This window comes from Polypterus senegalus, chromosome 8, assembly GCF_016835505.1.
Source record: "Polypterus senegalus isolate Bchr_013 chromosome 8, ASM1683550v1, whole genome shotgun sequence".
NCBI classification, from domain to species: Eukaryota; Metazoa; Chordata; class Cladistia; order Polypteriformes; family Polypteridae; genus Polypterus; species Polypterus senegalus.
Genome location: NC_053161.1, coordinates 181,623,028 through 181,640,900, shown reverse-complemented (window position 1 = coordinate 181,640,900; position 17,873 = coordinate 181,623,028). Strand labels below are relative to the sequence as shown.

At 38.3% G+C, this 17,873-nt stretch overlaps 1 protein-coding gene across 1 annotated transcript in view; it reads left to right on the top strand.

Moving 5' to 3' along the window:
- The window catches only part of LOC120534744 (gastrula zinc finger protein XlCGF26.1-like), a 534,784-nt gene extending 519,100 nt beyond the window's left edge, over positions 1-15,684 (top strand). Inside the window, exons 4-5 of the mRNA XM_039762326.1 lie at positions 3,554-3,561; positions 14,869-15,684. Coding sequence (XP_039618260.1) covers positions 3,554-3,561; positions 14,869-15,684 — 824 coding nt within the window. The remainder of the gene's footprint in view (positions 1-3,553; positions 3,562-14,868) is intronic.
- Positions 15,685-17,873: the final 2,189 nt, after the last annotated feature.

The following is a 17,873-nucleotide window of genomic DNA, read 5'->3' as shown; positions in this document are numbered from 1 at the left end:
CCTGCAGCTGCTACTCAGGGTTCAATTTCTTGTTTATTCATCGTTTCCAAAGTTTTCAGTTCCTTGATGTCTCGGGGATTCCTTCAGTGAACAGCTGAATTCAGGTAAAGCCAATGAATCCTCAGCTCTTCTGATTGGCCGGTCCGGAACACCAGCTTTTTTCTGCTTCAACCTTTCTCTTGTTGACGACTTCTTTTGTTTCAGCTGATTGTCTTTTTCATTCCATAACTTTTCTCAAGCTTTCACTATCATGACATCTCCTATTAGATTTCTTTATAACAATTTTTAATTCTGTGCTACATTGATGATAGCATCCTGTCCTGGTCCTGCAGAAGCAAAAAAGCCCTAAACTGTGATTTTACCATGAGGTTGATAGCAATGGTGTGCAGTGATCTTTTACCTCTAAATCACTGTGAAATGGGGACAAACACATGGTGACATGGGGATTCAGGCATTCAAAAGACCCACACACCAGACTAGGGGTGACATTTATAAAACTTTGCATGGAATTAAACTTTAATATATGCACACAAAAAAAAAACAAAAAAACTGAAAATGTGTACGTCCAGAAAAAATATTTATAAACGCATATATGCATATTACTAAAAAATGTACTTTTGTAAATCATAGTCACTTTTTAAATATGTAAAAACTCCTTTAACTGCCACCCTGAAAACATTCACATATGGAGCCTGCTAATCTGTACCCTCTGTATGTAATCATGATGCTGAAGAACTTCATGGGCTGGTAAATCATCCTCTTCGTCCTCAACCTTTAAGACCCCACCACCTGCATTCAAGAATATCTGGCTTTGCTCTTCATCTGATAGTGAAAGGTCATACTTGTAGTTAGAGTGCCTCTCCTCTGTGCTCTGGGGTTTAGGAAAGGTGTAGGGCAAAACTGTCTGTGACGGAAGCCACTGTCACATGGCACATATAATGACATGATTGCTGTTATAATGAACAGGTCAGGTCATATGAAACACTGAGAGTTACAATATAATACAACACAGTTTATTTTTGTATAGCCCAAAATCACACAGGAAGTGCCGCAATGGGCTTTAACAGGCCCTGCCTTTTGACAGCCCCCCAGCCTTGACTCTCTGAGAAGACAAGGAAAAACTCCCAATAAAAACCTTTTTGGGAAAAATGGAAGAAACCTTGGGAAAGGCAGTTCAAAGAGAGACCCCTTTCCAGGTAGGTTGGGCGTGCAGTGGGTGTCAAAATTAGGAGGTCAATACAATACAATACACAGAACAGAACAATTCCTTAATACAGCATAATAATAAAAATTTTAGAAGGATGGTTTAACAGTAGATCATATGACATAATTAGGTTTGGATATTTTTAGAGTCCTGGAGACCTCATCAATCTAGCTGCCTCCCCATTTGGCCATGCCACGGCTGAAACGTTGCTCCGATGAAAGGACCCCTCTTTCCCATGATTTCTGTGATCCTCCATCAGGGATGACTTTACCATAGGCAGGCAAACAACTTGGCAGGTGGGCCATGGCACCAATGGCCACATTTGGGTACCGAGAACAGAAACAGAATAGGTGAGGGTTAGTATTCAATTCTAACTATCATGTTACTTATGTTTTAGTGCTAACAACTAACAACAGAGATGCAGTATGTACAGTTAATCAGCAGCTCTAGTCAGGATATGCTAAACTGAAGTAGTGAGTCTTCAGCCAGGATTTAAAGGCTGAGACTGAAGGGGTATCCTCCCACTGTTATTTTATGAATCCTTGGAATCCTAAGCAGACCGGCATCTTGAGATCTTAATGTGCGCTCAGGTTTGTAAGTCATGATAAGTTCAGACAAGTAAGCCGGACCTTGGCCAGTAAGCCGGACCTTGGCCAGCACGTTACTTCACCATCACATACTTCACCATGTAAAACAACATCACGTCTGTCAAAGCTACTTTGTCTCAAAATAAATAAATTGTGGTTTGAGTGAGGCCATGGAGACGTGACATTTGTCAGGCACATCTTGGATGACTTGTGTATTAATGGAATTTCACTGCTTACGGTTAAGAAAAACAGCTTCAATCTTGCTAGGTGCCCTTTTTGCAATATGAGTGCAGTACAGTATATTAGTGAATTAGTATGCACCTTATGGTCCATGATGTCAAACCCGCACTTACAAAAAAACAGAGACATAGGTATATATATTTGGAATAACTAATTTTATGACCTATATAGTACATTTTGTAAAACATTGTTGCACAGATGCAAATTATTCATAATATTCATTTGCATACCTTCTTGCCATTGTAATCAGTGACTGTGGTTCACCCCACCCCCGATCTTGGTCAGTCTCTACATTTTAGTGCATGGTGGTGTTTCTTTTGTACCCCAGGACATGCATAGGAAAGAATAGTACAGAGAGGTCAGTTCCACGCTATATACAATCGTCAGATTTAAATGTTAGCAATTCCCACACTCCCAAGGGCCGTCCTCCATGCATTTTTGATATGTGTCCCTGTTGCAATGTACACACTTCTCTCTATGCTATGGTTCCTATTACATTGATGGGGCTGGGGGAAGCGGCAGTCTTCGAACAGAAGCTTTTCGATGTTGGATCCTCTTTTGCGTTATCCCTTGCCTTTTATTGTAAGAGGCGATGACGATGTTCCTCTGCAAGGTGAGCCATGAACACTCGTCCTTTCTCAGTGAACCCATGCATGCCTTGTCCAGTACATGTGCGTTGATCACCGCTAGGTCAAGCATGTTATAGTGCAAGCAACCGGTCACCTGTGTGCTCCTGCTCACACTGAATAAGCTCATGGCTTCTGGTGCACGATATCAATGCAGCACCGGGCAATAAAGAAAGAGACAAATATATGTGACATTTTGAAGAAATCATTTTATGACCTGAATAGTACCAATTAGATAACATCGCACTAATGCAATATTATTTGAAAACAAACGGTGTCAGATCAGCTGTAAATTTATGGTATTAGTAAAAGTTAGCTATTTTTCAGTGTTATTTTCTCTGTCATGTTCACCTCCCTCCCCAAAAGCCCCCACCAAGCGATCTGCTTCTAATGAACAGCGCCAGTATACATTCACACCCAACATGACTCTATTTGTTTTCAAATAATATCGCATTAGTGCAATGATGTTTTGTGATTGGTACTATTCAGGTCATAAAATGATTTCTTCAAAATGTCACATGTATTTGTCTCGTTATTTTTTCTCTGGTGCAGCACTGACATCGTGAACCAGAAGGTGTGAGCTTATTCAGTGCGATCAGGAACACGCAGATGGCAGGTTGCTTGAGCTATAATATGTTTGGCGGCAATCAACGCACATCTACTGTACAAGGCATGCATGGGGTTCACTGAGAAAAAGAGTGTTCTTGGCTCACCTTGCAGAGGAATTTCGTCATCGCTTCTTGCAAGAAAAGGTGATGGATAAAGCAAAAGAGGATGCAACCTTGATGAGCTTCTGTTCTAAAACCGCTGCTTCCCCCAGCCCCATCAATGTAATAGAAAACACAGCATAGAGAGAAGTGTGTACATTGCAACAGGTACACGTGTCGTAAATGTAGAAAGGACGGTCCCTGGGTGTGTGGGAACTGTTAACATTTCAATCTGATGATTGCATATAGCACAGAACAGACCTCTCTGTACTATTCTTTTCTCTGCCTGTCCTGGAGCACAAAAGAAATGCCACCATGCATCAAAATGTGGAGACATCGGGGAAAAAATAAAAACGCAGTCACTGATTACAACTGCAAGAAGGCATATGAATGAATATGAATAATGTTGCATCCGTACCACAGTGTTTTCCAAAATGTACTATACAGGTCATGAAATTAGATTTTCCAAATATTTATATCTATGTCTGTTTTTTTTTGTCAGTGCGGCTTTGACATCAACGACCATAAGGTGCATAGTAATTCAGCGTGAGCAGGAACACTCAATAAAACTAAATTAAAAAAAAAAAATGAAAGTAATGGTGAAATACGAAGAAGGCAGATTTAGCAGCGTTTGTTTGTCAGCTTTTAACCCTCCAGATCAGAGAATGTCCAGTTCCACTGTCTCAAAACACCACTCACATCTACAGTTATTCCCAGTTTCAAATAAAAAGTAACCAGTCATGTCTGGGGGAGGGGGGGGGTGTATCGTGATCGTGACTGAGAGAATAAAAGTATAAATAAAAAACACTAACTTCTACAAGTACTATAAATTTTACACAGGTTGTTACAGACACAAATCAAATGCATGTTTTTATTGTATAATATTAACAACTAGCAAAATACCTGCGCTTCACAGCGGTGAAGTAGTGTGTTAAACAAGTTATGAAAAAGAAAAGGAAACATTTTAAAAATAACATAACCTGATTGTCAATGTGATTGTTTTGTCACTGTTATGACTGTTGCTGTCATCAAGGATTTGATTATCATTATTTCTTTCAATCAGGTTCGTATTTGGAGGACGTGTTGTTTTGAAGTTGCATTCCGTGTTTGTCAACCGTTGTAAAGATAACCGGTTTCATTCATCAAAGTGTTCACTACGCAAATCACTACTTGTGAATGTAAGATGTTTAACAGGCATTCCCAGTATTAACTTGTGCTAAAAGTACCATGGTGTGACATAAGGGGAGCTAACTGTAAAAAGGCAAGGAAGTGTGTATTTTGAACGAAAAGGGAGAAGACAGCGAAGGAGCGGAAAAGTGAGAAGGAAAACTGTTTAAATAAAGAGCTAGAAAGGTGAATAGAAAGAAACAGCTAGCGGTAAAGCAAGGAAGACTTCGTAATAAGGACGGTTGGGTGCACATAGAAGGTGTAACAATAAGATTGTTAAGCCTTATGATAATGTTCCCGCACGGAGGATTTAGAGAGACGCACTGGGAGAAGTATAATCTGAACCTCTCTACAGTTTCGTTTATTTTCGGGTTGTAATGTTAATCAAATTTACGTATCGTCTGGTCCAGTGCCGGACCGTGCATTTCACACCTAGGCCTTCAGTAGTGCTCCATCTGAATCAACGCGCCCCTCAAACAAATTTATGGTTATAAAAACCATCTTAATATGCAGAAATACAGTATAAAGAGCCACTACATCGCAGATAACTTCTGTAGCCAAAATAAATGCCTTTATTGAACAGACAAACCAGGGGTGAACAAGTTCCTTTCTACTGCAGCTACAGCCACGACACACATAAAAAACATCAATAATAACTCATGAACTTGCAATATTATTTAGGAAAATTTAACATTTTATTCGCCAAAAATGTGGATTATTTGTAAACAAAATCCATCCTCCTCTCTTTCCTGAAAAACAGTTCAATTACTGTCGTACAGATTATCCGTGCACTTCAGTTCCTTTCTATCGTCATCGAAGCTAATGCTGAAAGTCGAACCTGCCCTGTTGTATTTCTGACATAAGTTTTAATTTGCTTTAGGGCTGAAAATGTCCGCTCAACAGAAGCAGTGGACACGGGAATGGTCACCGGCAAATATAACAATGTAAACAGCTGCCACATGCTCTCATTCAGATTTTTCTGATGAAGGAAGTCAAGGAGATCAGTGGGAGATTTTCCATGATTTCCAAAATCATCCATGGCATACATTACAGTCAGTTATGTTTTTAGCCGAGACAGATGAAAAAGTGCTCCGTTGCTCTGTGTTAAACTGGAGAAGTCTGCATGTGGGAAATTTTTCTTGTATTCCCGAAACTTCTGGGGGTCGAGGAGCATGACAAACATCCGTTTTTCGTAGTCATGAAATCTACAGTAGTCTGTGTTTGTCCAGAATCCTGTCATTGAGTTGGCGGTAGTGCGCACGAGGATCTTGTGCTCGGATCGCCTGCGGTGCGTTCAATGGCATCGTAGACTTCCTCATATTGGCTTCTATCCAATCAATGGGTCTGAATACAGTGACGTTGCCGTACACCTGCTAGAGGGCCCTACTGACACCAACTCAAACTGATTGGTTGAAGCAACAGTTTAATCAACATTTATTCTGTTTTAGAGGGCCTGCAGAACAGATTGTGAAGGCCTCTCTGCCTGGCAACAAATGATGGCTGAAATGTGATTGGTTAAATGCTTTAATACGAAAATAAATGTCTGGAAGCAGCACAACCATCGGAAAAGCTATGAAAGGAAGCGGACAGACTATTTGGAATTATTTAATAAGTATTCATGGACAAAATATAATTAACAACAGTTTGTGATTCAGATATTTTTTTAGGCCAGCAGAGAAGGCCTCGCAGGCCCTGACGGCACACCACTCAAGCTCATGGTTAACTCATCAGGTCTAACATCTACGGTCAGCGCCTGACACAATTCTCTGCCGCTCTCTCCAATAAGATAACAGAATAATCTGACCTTAGTGTTTTCCTCTGCTTCCGGCATTGCAAGTTCCGTGTATAATGTGAACTCGTCCTTCCATGTTCTCCATGACTTCGTCAGGTCTTTAGCATCAAGGCTTTATACCCTACATCTTCTCATTAAGCTTGTATCTCACGAATATCTTGTGCGATCTTGCGATGTCCACGGCTTTATTTAATTTTAGCTCAGACCCGGCACTTAAAAGTTTCTATCGCACTTTCGCTGAGGGAGGGTTTTCGCAGTAGCTGCACTTATGAATATGCTAAGCACAATCCTTCACCCGCGAATATTTACCTTATATGGGCAGGCACTCAATTACGTGGGAGGCGTGATGATGCAGGATGCAACTCCACTTCACACGGCGACTGAGCTGTAGACTATGGCCGTATACAGTATATGGACGAAAGTAGGTTCCAGTTATGACCGTTGCGTGTAGAATTTCGAAATGAAACCTGCCTAACTTTTGTAAGTAAGCTGTAAGGAATGAGCCTGCCAAATTTCAACCTTCCAACTACACGGGAAGTTATAGAATTAGTGATGAGTGAGTCAGTGAGTGAGTGAGTCAGTCAGTCAATGAGGGCTTTACCTTTTATTAGCATAGCTAAGAGCAGCTCACTACTCAAAACATTAAATTTGCAGGGGAGCAGGTTTCGAACTCGCATCCTCCTGGATTATAACTCAATAGTTCTTACCGCTGCACCACGGAACCTGTCGTATTGCACTTGTACCTTTTGTGAAAGTGTTTATTTGATATTTGGCTATCAGCCTTCACACATTATACAGTTCATGTCTAAATTTTGTCATTTATTACAAAAACATGAAAAAAATTTCTGTTTTAATAATGTGTTTACATACATTGTTGTAGACACAGAACACACATGAAATTATTTACTCTATACAATTTTAGGTACCTCACTCCCAGATAATCAAGGCAGAAACTGGGAGAACTTCTTTTCCATTCTGTGGCGGTATGGTATAGCAGGCTGCTTGGGTTTATCGACACATTTACAAGACAAAAGATGTTGATGGAGTGGTGCGAAGGGATTGTCTGGATAAGTTTTTTTTCTAGTCTCTGGTAATTCTGGTGTTAAAGACTTTCATTGTGCTGCCTCCATGTGTTAGTGTGTGGCAGTGTCCTTCTTAGCCACTAGTAAAATAACATGGAGCTTTGGGCTGAGTTCACTATGCTGTGCCGCTGAAGGTTCTTGATTCTGGAGGTGTATCAGAGGCAGGTTTTATTTTGTGTTGATGGAGATTGGTTAAAGAAAACTTACTTGTGATGCAGTCTATGCCTTCTCTCCATAGAATAACACATTATATTCACCCTTTCTTTTCTTTGTCTATATTCCAAATAATCACCTTCCCTGATTAATCAGCATGTTCTTCCCTCTTCACAGGCGCTTGCCAGATTTATTATGGATCTAAACTCGATTGATATATTTTTATTCTTGTCCTTGTTGTCTGACCAACTGTGTGTTAATCTTCAGCTTTCTGTCCCCCATCAGCATTTTCATGCAGATTTCATTAAACAAACCTCTGCTAAACTTGAGTAATTTATACCTCTAAACAAAGACTGACCATTGCTAATACTTCCAAATATTCTCACTCGGCATACAGTAATATTGACAATCTTGAGAAGCGTCTGAATAAGCTTTTAAATACACCCGTGTTTTTCTTATCCAGCCCAAAAGCTCAATATACTGCTAATCGGGAGAAGGTAAATGACCATCTTGTGCAGAGTTGAGAATTCATTTCATGTGCACTCGTTACTATCTGTCTGGTGCTAAACTGAGTGAGATGTGAGCTCTTAGACTGCACAGATGAGAGTTGTTAGCCTCCATGGCTCAGGTCGAGCAAAAATATAGTGATAGTACAGATATATAGATAATATCACTAACTATCCATCCATTATCCAACTCGCTACATCCTAACTACAGGGTCACTGAGGCCTGCTGGAGCCAATCCCAGCCAATACAGGGCGCATGGCAAGAAACAAACCCCGGGAAGGGAGCCAGCCCACCACAGGGTGCGCACACACACACACTAGGGACAATTTAGAATCACCAGTGCACCTAGCCTGCATGTCCTTGGACTTTGGGAGGAAACCAGAGTACCTGGAGGAAACACACACAGACACGGGGAGAACATGCAAACTCCACGCAGGGAGGACCCAGGAAGCGAACCCAGGTCTCCTTACTGCAAGGCACCAGCGCTACCACTGCGCCACCTTGCCGCCCTATCACTAACTACTGCTTGGAAATTAAAAAGGTTTATTTTATTTTTTTCTTGAACTTTCCCCTCTGCTGATCTCCCATCTTTGAAGTGATTGATGTGCTTTTTAATTTTATTATTTCACCAAAACTCTAACAAAATGATGCTGATTTTCTGGAGGCCCCTGTTTTCAACAGAGTGAAGCTGCAGACTGCAATACCTCACAGAACACTCTCCATATCACGGAATGCCCATAGCTTCAGTCACAGAATGACCTTCAGAGCACAACACACCACACACCCATGTAATGACACAATTTATCATAACGCCCTTTCCCAGCGTCACTCGCATCATGCCCTCTGCGAGACAGTGTTGATGCGCTCGTTGCACAGTATGCTGTAGTTGTACAAATTACAACAGTTTTCTATCTGGTCAAACATAAATGACTTCCAGTCTCATACTTATGCTATCCAATCATTCTAAGCTCTTTCACGATTCTAACACTTTGCCGATATAAAGTACAGTTTTTTTTTTTTACTATTTTGAATGGCTGTTCATTACGTTTTCTCCTGAACCGTTACATTATAGTAAAAGTAACAAATCTTATTACTATCCAGTGTTTCAAACGGAATGTTCCTCATGAAACTCATACCTATAGATTTTCAATATATAAATGTATTTCACATTAATTATTTTTAGAAAGTTTGCAAAAACAGTGCTACATCTAAAATTAGTTTTACACGGCTGTGCCTTTGTGAGAACCACACTACTAGAAGGTACTGCAATACAGATTATCAAGTATTATGCATTTCTGCAAATCAATTATCCAGCTTTTCAACCATTTTAATACATTTCAATTTGATAACAACTAAACGTAACCATAAATATGCTGACCTGCACATTCAGTTAATGCTACCTAATGCCACTGATGAAACTGATCTTTGAAGAACAAGGAAAACAGTCAAAAAGTTACACTCCACAAAAGGAAGCCTATGAAGCCATTCATTGCTTAAATTGTAGGAACAATAAAGTAAATGTTATACTATTAATTGTACTGGCAGAAATAATTCAGTCAGCATTTTAATATTCTTTAGTAATGGAAAAGAAGGGTGGGGGAGAAAAGTCCTTGCTCTTACCTTTCTTGTCTGGAATTGCTGGAAGCAGAAATAATTGCCATTTAATAAGTCAGTTGGAGCACACAAAACACTCATTTTTAAGACCACCATTCTCTGCCCCCATAATGCCACTGACACAACACAGGGCTGAAGAAAGACACACGTCAGTGAAGGCCTCACTGGAGACCTGCTGTGTGACCTGTTGGTCAAAGTCTTTTTGTGAAGATCTAATATATAAAATTAGTGTAAGAAAGCTTTTCAACTGATAATTACGAAGCACTACCTGTGGCACACAGAATGTCCTTCTCGTGTGGAAATTGAAGACGGCTGTCTTGGCTGGAAGATTAAAAAAAAAAAAATTAGAAATACTGTAAGCTGACAAATTTTTATAACTCTTCTTCCCTTAAAAAAAGCTTGAAAAGTTACACACCTTTTCATGTTGGCTTTGCAAAGTAAGAGAAGACACCACCATCTTATAATTTTTGGCATGTCTTCCTAAAAATGTAAATCAGGAAATTGCAATAAATTCTATGAATAAAAAAAAAATCACAATATTCAAACAAATATTACACTTAAACCAATGACCTGACTGAAATCAAATGCTCTTCCAGTGGCAATGTAGACAGCATACTAAATAAAGAAGCAAATTTATTATTTTAAATCAACATTTACATCTTACTACTGGCAAAGTGTCCTCCACTTACCATGAGCAGTCCAGGCTGTCAGCCTGTTTGTGTAGATTCGATCATTTGAAGAGGTGATTAGTAAAGCAGATATCTGTGTGTCTTTTCTGTCTTATACTAGCAACACATATTGATATTCACATTCCCTTCTTCTGTGGTTCCTTTCAGCTACCTGGCAGATAAAATGTGTTTTGTCAAAATTGATTTATATTATATTAATGTATATTAAAAACGCAGTTGAGCTTTGCAGATGGAGTATCTTTGTAGAACTTGATTAATAATATTTAATTCTGAAAATGTGCCAGTTAATAATTTTATCACATAGAAGCAAGAATTACTTAACCAAAATGTAGCTGGAGCCTTTCATCACTTTATATGACAATGATATTCATTTCAGATTGCAAGAGTAGAATTATTAGTAATAGAACAGGTAGAGAAATAGTGAACATCAGATAATATAATCTCTAGCAACTTTTAAATGAACAAATAATTTATTAAGGGAGTGACTTTGGCTTCACACACGAGACCACAGCACATCATTACAGATATTTTAGAACCTTGGGGATGTTTCACCGCTGTGCCATTCTGAATTATTTACGCAGCTCTTCCAAAATAACTTTGTGAAAACTATAAGGATCACATTTTTTTTTTAAAGAATAATAGTTCAAATGGGCAGCAGCCATCACTAGGTGACAGAAATAACAGAGTAAATAAGGAACAGTCCTGCTGAAATGCTGATTTTGGGAGATATGGGCTGAGGTTCAAACAGAGTGAACTGAACATATGAACAAAGATAAAAAAAAAATGAACATTAAAACTTTTGAACACTGGAACTAAACAGTTGAACAAAGATCATGAACAAAGAACTTGAACTCTTTTGAATGCTTGTACTGCAAGACACCATATTTACTCATGCACAGTGACTTTATGCAAGTGTTTAATTGAATTGTGTTACTAGATAATATTTAATTTTCAATATCATTAATTACATGTTACTTAAATCCCAATGATACCTCGGCATGAGCAAATATGGAAGTCTCTTTTTTTTTAACACCTGAACAATTCAATATAGCGGCTGTCTCCAAAGCCATGATGATCACTGGAGTCAAGATAGTGAATAATTTTGTTTTTTGGATACATAACCTGAAAAATACAACATGCCTGATTTTTTTTTTTTTTTTTTGTGCTTATAGCAAAACAGACAAGCAAACTCCTGAGCACCAAACATAACTGTAGGTTGCTCTGTGGTCTTCAATATACTTCTGTGTCTCTGGTGAATATAAAATAGATATAAAGTTATTAAAACTGATAAACATGCACGAGAACAATCATTTTACTTTATTCCAATTGAAAAAAAACTTCAAAGGCAGTATTTTTGAAAAATGCAGTTGAGGTGGGCATAAAATATTGTTTTAGGAGTTCAAACAAACTGTACTATCATTGAAAGAACTTTATAAAATAATGATAATAATAATAACAACAACAACAACATGATTCTATCCTGGCTGTTCTTTTCCCCATTATTTTCTTGTCTTGTCTTATACCTCTTAAACTGCAGGTAATTTAATATTGCATTCACACTTGCCCTTTCTTTGTAGCTACTTATTAAAACTTTCCGTTATTTACTGTAAATATAAATACAGAGCTATAAAAAAAGATCATCTAAAGTGACCTAAGTATATTCAAACTTCAGACGAGCAACATTACTATAATTGAAAAACCAGTATATCCACTATTAACTGTGTTTGTCTTAGAAACTGATGCACGCAAGAAGGTTTCTGTGGAACATTACCTTACAGTGGTGTGAAAAACTATTTGCCCCCTTCCTGATTTTTTATTCTTTTGCATGTTTGTCACACAAAATGTTTCTGATCATCAAACACATTTAACCATTAGACAAATATAACACAAGTAAACACAAAATGCAGTTTTTAAATGATGGTTTTTATTATTTAGGGAGAAAAAAAATCCAAACCTACATGGCCCTGTGTGAAAAAGTAATTGCCCCTGAACCTAATAACTGGTTGGGCCACCCTTAACAGCAATAACTGCAATCAAGCGTTTGCGATAACTTGCAATGAGTCTTTTACAGCACTCTGGAGGAATTTTGGCCTACTCATCTTTGCAGAATTGTTGTAATTCAGCTTTATTTGAGGGTTTTCTAGCATGAAGCGCCTTTTTAAGGTCATGCCATAGCATCTCAATTGGATTCAGGTCAGGACTTTGACTAGGCCACTCCAAAGTCTTCATTTTGTTTTACTTCAGCCATTCAGAGGTGGATTTGCTGGTGTGTTTTGGGTCATTGTCCTGTTGCAGCACCCAAGATCGCTTCAGCTTGAGTTGATGAACAGATGGCCGGACATTCTCCTTCAGGATTTTTTGGTAGACAGTAGAATTCATGGTTCCATCTATCACAGCAAGCCTTCCAGGTCCTGAAGCAGCAAAACAACCCCAGACCATCACACTACCACCACCATATTTTACTGTTGGTATGATGTTCTTTTTCTGAAATGCTGTGTTCCTTTTACGCCAGATGTAACGGGACATTTGCCTTCCAAAATTTCAACTTTTGTCTCATCAGTCCACAAGGTATTTTCCCAAAAGTCTTGGCAATCATTGAGATGTTTCTTAGCAAAATTGAGACGAGCCCTAATGTGCTTTTGCTTAACAGTGGTTTGCGTCTTGGAAATCTGCCATGCAGGCCGTTTTTGCCCAGTCTCTTTCTTATGGTGGAGTCGTGAACACTGACCTTAATTGAGGCAAGTGAGGCCTGCAGTTCTTTAGACGTTGTCCTGGGGTCTTTTGTGACCTCTCGGATGAGTCGTCTTTGCGCTCTTGGGGTAATTTTGGTCGGCCGGCCACTCCTGGGAAGGTTCACCACTGTTCCATGTTTTTGCCATTTGTGGATAATGACTCTCACTGTGGTTCGCTGGAGTCCCAAAGCTTTAGAAATGGCTTTATAACCTTTACCAGTCTGATAGATCTCAATTACTTCTGTTCTCATTTGTTCCTGAATTTCTTTGGATCTTGGCATGATGTCTAGCTTTTGATGTGCTTTTGGTCTACTTCTCTGTGTCAGGCAGCTCCTATTTAAGCGATTTCTTGATTGAAACAGGTGTGGCAGTAATCAGGCCTGGGGTTGGCTACGGAAATTGAACTCAGGTGTGATACACCACAGTTAGGTTATTTTTTAACAAGGGGCAATTACTTTTTCACACAGGGCCATGTAGGTTTGGATTTTTTCTCCCTAAATAATAAAACCATCATTTAAAAACTGCATTTTGTGTTTACTTGTGTTATATTTGACTAATGGTTAAATGTGTTTGATGATCAGAAACATTTTGTGTGACAAACATACAAAAGAATAAGATATCAGGGAGGGGGCTAATAGTTTTTCACACCACTGTATATTGGCTCAATCTCTCTTTATTGTCTTTCTGAAATATATTTTGCTATCTAAAATACCAGGTTACTGAGAGGTTTTGCTTCTGATTAACTAGCATATACGTGATATACAGGACAAATGGTGAATGATATTCTGGCAATTATAAGTACTTAATCAAGGTCACTTAGACTGTATTTGATTACAGTCAGTTACACTTAGCTATGGTTAATTATACTCCACAACGGTCAATAACATATCATAACAATTGTTATAAAAAATTATTCACTGCTGAATCTTTTGATTTACTATTCAGAATCCAGTATTTCGAACAGCCCTGTAAAAATAAGTTACACAAAGCAACCAGTTTGTTGTTTAACTGTTAATACTTTCTTAGTGCGCTAAAGTGTGAACATTAAAGTTGATTCAACATCTTTATTATACTTTGGTATAATTCATAACCTAGCAGTAAAGTATAATTTTATCTAATATTAGTAAAACTTGCAACAAACTCACTGCCATCTTGATTTCCAACTCAAACTCTTTCTTCTTCTTCTTTCCTCAAAGCTTTCAGAAAGATTTATTCAAACTCCACCATATCTTCAAACTCCAACAAAAACAATGGTGGTGTATTGAAACTGACATTAGAGGGCATTCTGTGACTGGTGTTGGGGGCGTTTGATGATATGAAGGGTGTTCCATGTCTAATTTCTTAGGTATTGCAGGTTGCAGCCAGAACCTTCTCCCTGTTTAGCTGAAGAAATTAAATACATTAAATTCATTTTTAAATCCATTTGCAAAACAATAGCCCCTGACGCAGGTGGTATGAAGACAGAAGTAGATTTTTCATATGATGACAAAATGATGATGCCATTCTATAATGTAGTAAAAAAAAAAAAAATAACAACAATGGTCTTGTTAATTGTGCCTGTCACATGAACAAGTTGAGTGTCTATTTACTTGCAGCTTAAGTCTTATGATTGCTTATGCTTATCAAAGTTTGTTCATAAATTAAACCAATATTTATTTAGTGTTGTAAGATGTCAGTATGAAAGCGGTGGGTTTAAAACTAAAATTTTGTATCTTTTAAACTTTATGCAGGAATCAAACTTCACTGCTGTTCTGAATGTGGCAAACAGTTTTCACAGAGAAACTATCTTCAGAGCCACCAAAGAATCCACACAGGAGAGAAGCCATATTGCTGTTCTGAATGTGGCAAAACGTTTACACAGCGAGGCCATCTTCATATCCACCAAAGAATCCACACAGGGGAGAAGCCATATGACTGTTCTGAATGTGGTAAACAGTTTTCACAGAGAAACTATCTTCAGAGCCACCAAAGAATCCACACAGGTGAGAAGCCATATTGCTGCTCTGAATGTGGAAAACAATTCTCTTATAGAAGTAATTTTCAGGTACACATTAAAACTCACTCAGGAGAGAAGCCATATTGCTGCTCTGAATGTAACAAAGAGTTTTTATATAGAAGCTGTTTTAAGAGCCACCAAAGAATTCACTCAGGAGAGAAGCCATATGACTGTTCTGAATGTGGTAAACAGTTTTCAGAAAGAAGCAGTCTTCAGAGCCACCAAAGAATCCACACAGGGGAGAAGCCATTTTGCTGCTCTGAATGTGGAAAACAATTCTCTGACCATAGTAATTTTCAGATACACATTAAAAATCACTCGGGAGAGAAGCCGTATTGCTGCTCTGAATGTGGCAAAGAGTTTTCACAGAGAAGCTATCTTAAGAACCACCAAAGAATCCACACAGGGGAGAAGCCATATTGCTGCTCTGAATGTGGCAAAGAGTTTTCACATAGAAGCTATCTTCATACTCACAAAAGAATTCACACAGGGGAGAAGCCATATTGCTGTTGTAAATGTGGCAAAATGTTTTCACAGAGAGGCAATCTTCAGAAACATCAAATAATTCACACAAGAGAGAAAAAATGACAGAAACTCCCTCACCTTGTCCACAGATGAACACAGTACAATGCTAAACAGCAGAATAAAGAATTCAAAAGGTTTAATGAAAACAAAAAAGATAAAATTGGGGAAGCTGCAAGTAAAGTGGTAAATACATGGCCCCCCTCCAACAGCCTCCTGTGGAAACAGAACTTACTCGTTCATGGCTTATGAGAGGCAAACTAAAACCAAAAGATGTACGCCTCATCATAGATGCACAAAGTAGTGGCTTGGACACAAAGTGGTTCGGATCAAAAATACAAAAGAAAAAAAAAAACCATAATTGTCACTTCTGCCACAAAGAACTATAAACAGTCACATATCTCATTGCTGGGTGTGAGGTACTGATTGCTGATGATTTTACACTGCACAACACCACGAAGTGGCCAGGCTCATTCACTGAAAACTTGGCAAGAAGTACAACTTACCAGCACCAGAAAGACACTGGGACCACAACTCGGGCTGCATAATGGAAAATGAGGAGGTAGTGGTCACTTATAGCACAGCAATACTGACTGACTGAAAAATTAAGGCCAGAAAACCAGATGTAAGAAATTCTGGATAACAGAAATATTAGTTTCTAGTGACTATTCAGTCCTAAGAATGGAGAGGCAAGAAAGAAATAAAATACCAAGAAATGCAGTCTGAGATATGACAAATAAAATGTGAACCGAAAAACAAAAACTGAAGAAATGCCTGCTGTTCTTGGATGAACAGGACTGATAAGAAGAAAAACGTTCAGGCCCATCTTAACAATTTACAATACCTACTTATGACATGCAAAAAGAAGCCTTATTAGAAACAATGCAGGTTCTACACTGAGTCCTTGAGGGAAACATATGAGAGTGAGAAGTTAAGCAGTACAATGAGACTGTCCTGACTAAAGAGTGAAGTTCACTCCTGTTTTTATAGTAAGCACACCAAGAAAATTTGGAAGAATTAAACCTGAGAGAAGCTGAATTGTTGTGCTGAATGTGGTAAACAAATCTGGCACAGAAATACTCTTCTGATGCACATTGAAATTCATGCAGGAGGAAAACCATATTGCATTTCCGAGTGTGGCAAACAGTTTTCATGGTGAAACAACCTTTTGGATACAACATCTACATTTATTTATATAGCACATTTTCATATAAACCATGTAATTCAAACTAATTTTCAAAATTAAATAACAAGGAAGTTAATATAAAACAAAAACAAGATTAGGCAATAATATACAGTATGTAACAAAGAAAAAGGTAATGTTGCATGGCCAAATGGACAGAAAAAAAGAAAAAAAAAACCTCCACTTTGGCCAAAGAGAAAAAAATTTGCAGGGGATCCAAGGCCAAAATACTGCCTGGCCTTTTCTAGGCATTGTACCTAAATCAGTCCTCATGGTTTACATGTTTCACATGAAGATTTTGATGATGATGATGGCCATGTGAACATCTGGGACACCCGCCATTCAATCGACACGAGGCAGTGTGCTATCTTGATCAGGATGTGGTGGAGCACATCATCTCCACAGGGAAAATATATCAGAGAATAGTACAGATTAGTATGGAACTGCAGAACCCAGAGTAAAATGATAATTCATTGTCCATATAGACTAATAGGGATACAACTAAAATTTAGCTATGAAAAAGCTATTTTAAAATAATGAGTTTTTATCATTATGTTTAATGTTCTGCAGTATTAGCCTGGTGAGTTTCTATTGGTAAAGTATTTTAAATTTCAGGTGTGTAACAGCAAAGGATCTTGAAATTATAAGTAGACCTTCATTTGAAGATCTGTGGTTATGAGTGTAAGGGGACAGACATTCCAAACTGTAGGACTGGGTGAGATTATTTAAGGCTGAGTAAACCATTACAGTCGATCTCCTACTTACAAACAGGCTCCATTCCAGCAGTCTGTCAGTAAGTCCATTTTGTTCATAAATCCATCACGTATTGGCATCTGTTGATAAATGTTTTAGTTTCAGACAGCTCTTGATTTGGACATATAAACAATGTTTTTGGTAGTTTTAATATGCTTTGAGCAAATGACAAGCATTGTACATGTAGTCAATCCTACTGGAAATAAATGCATGAATTAATTTCTCAGAATCCTCCTTATTTAGAAAATGCTTTAATTTCTGAACATTTTTAAGATGGAAGAAACATGATTTGGACAACTTTGAGATGTGCACTTTAAAT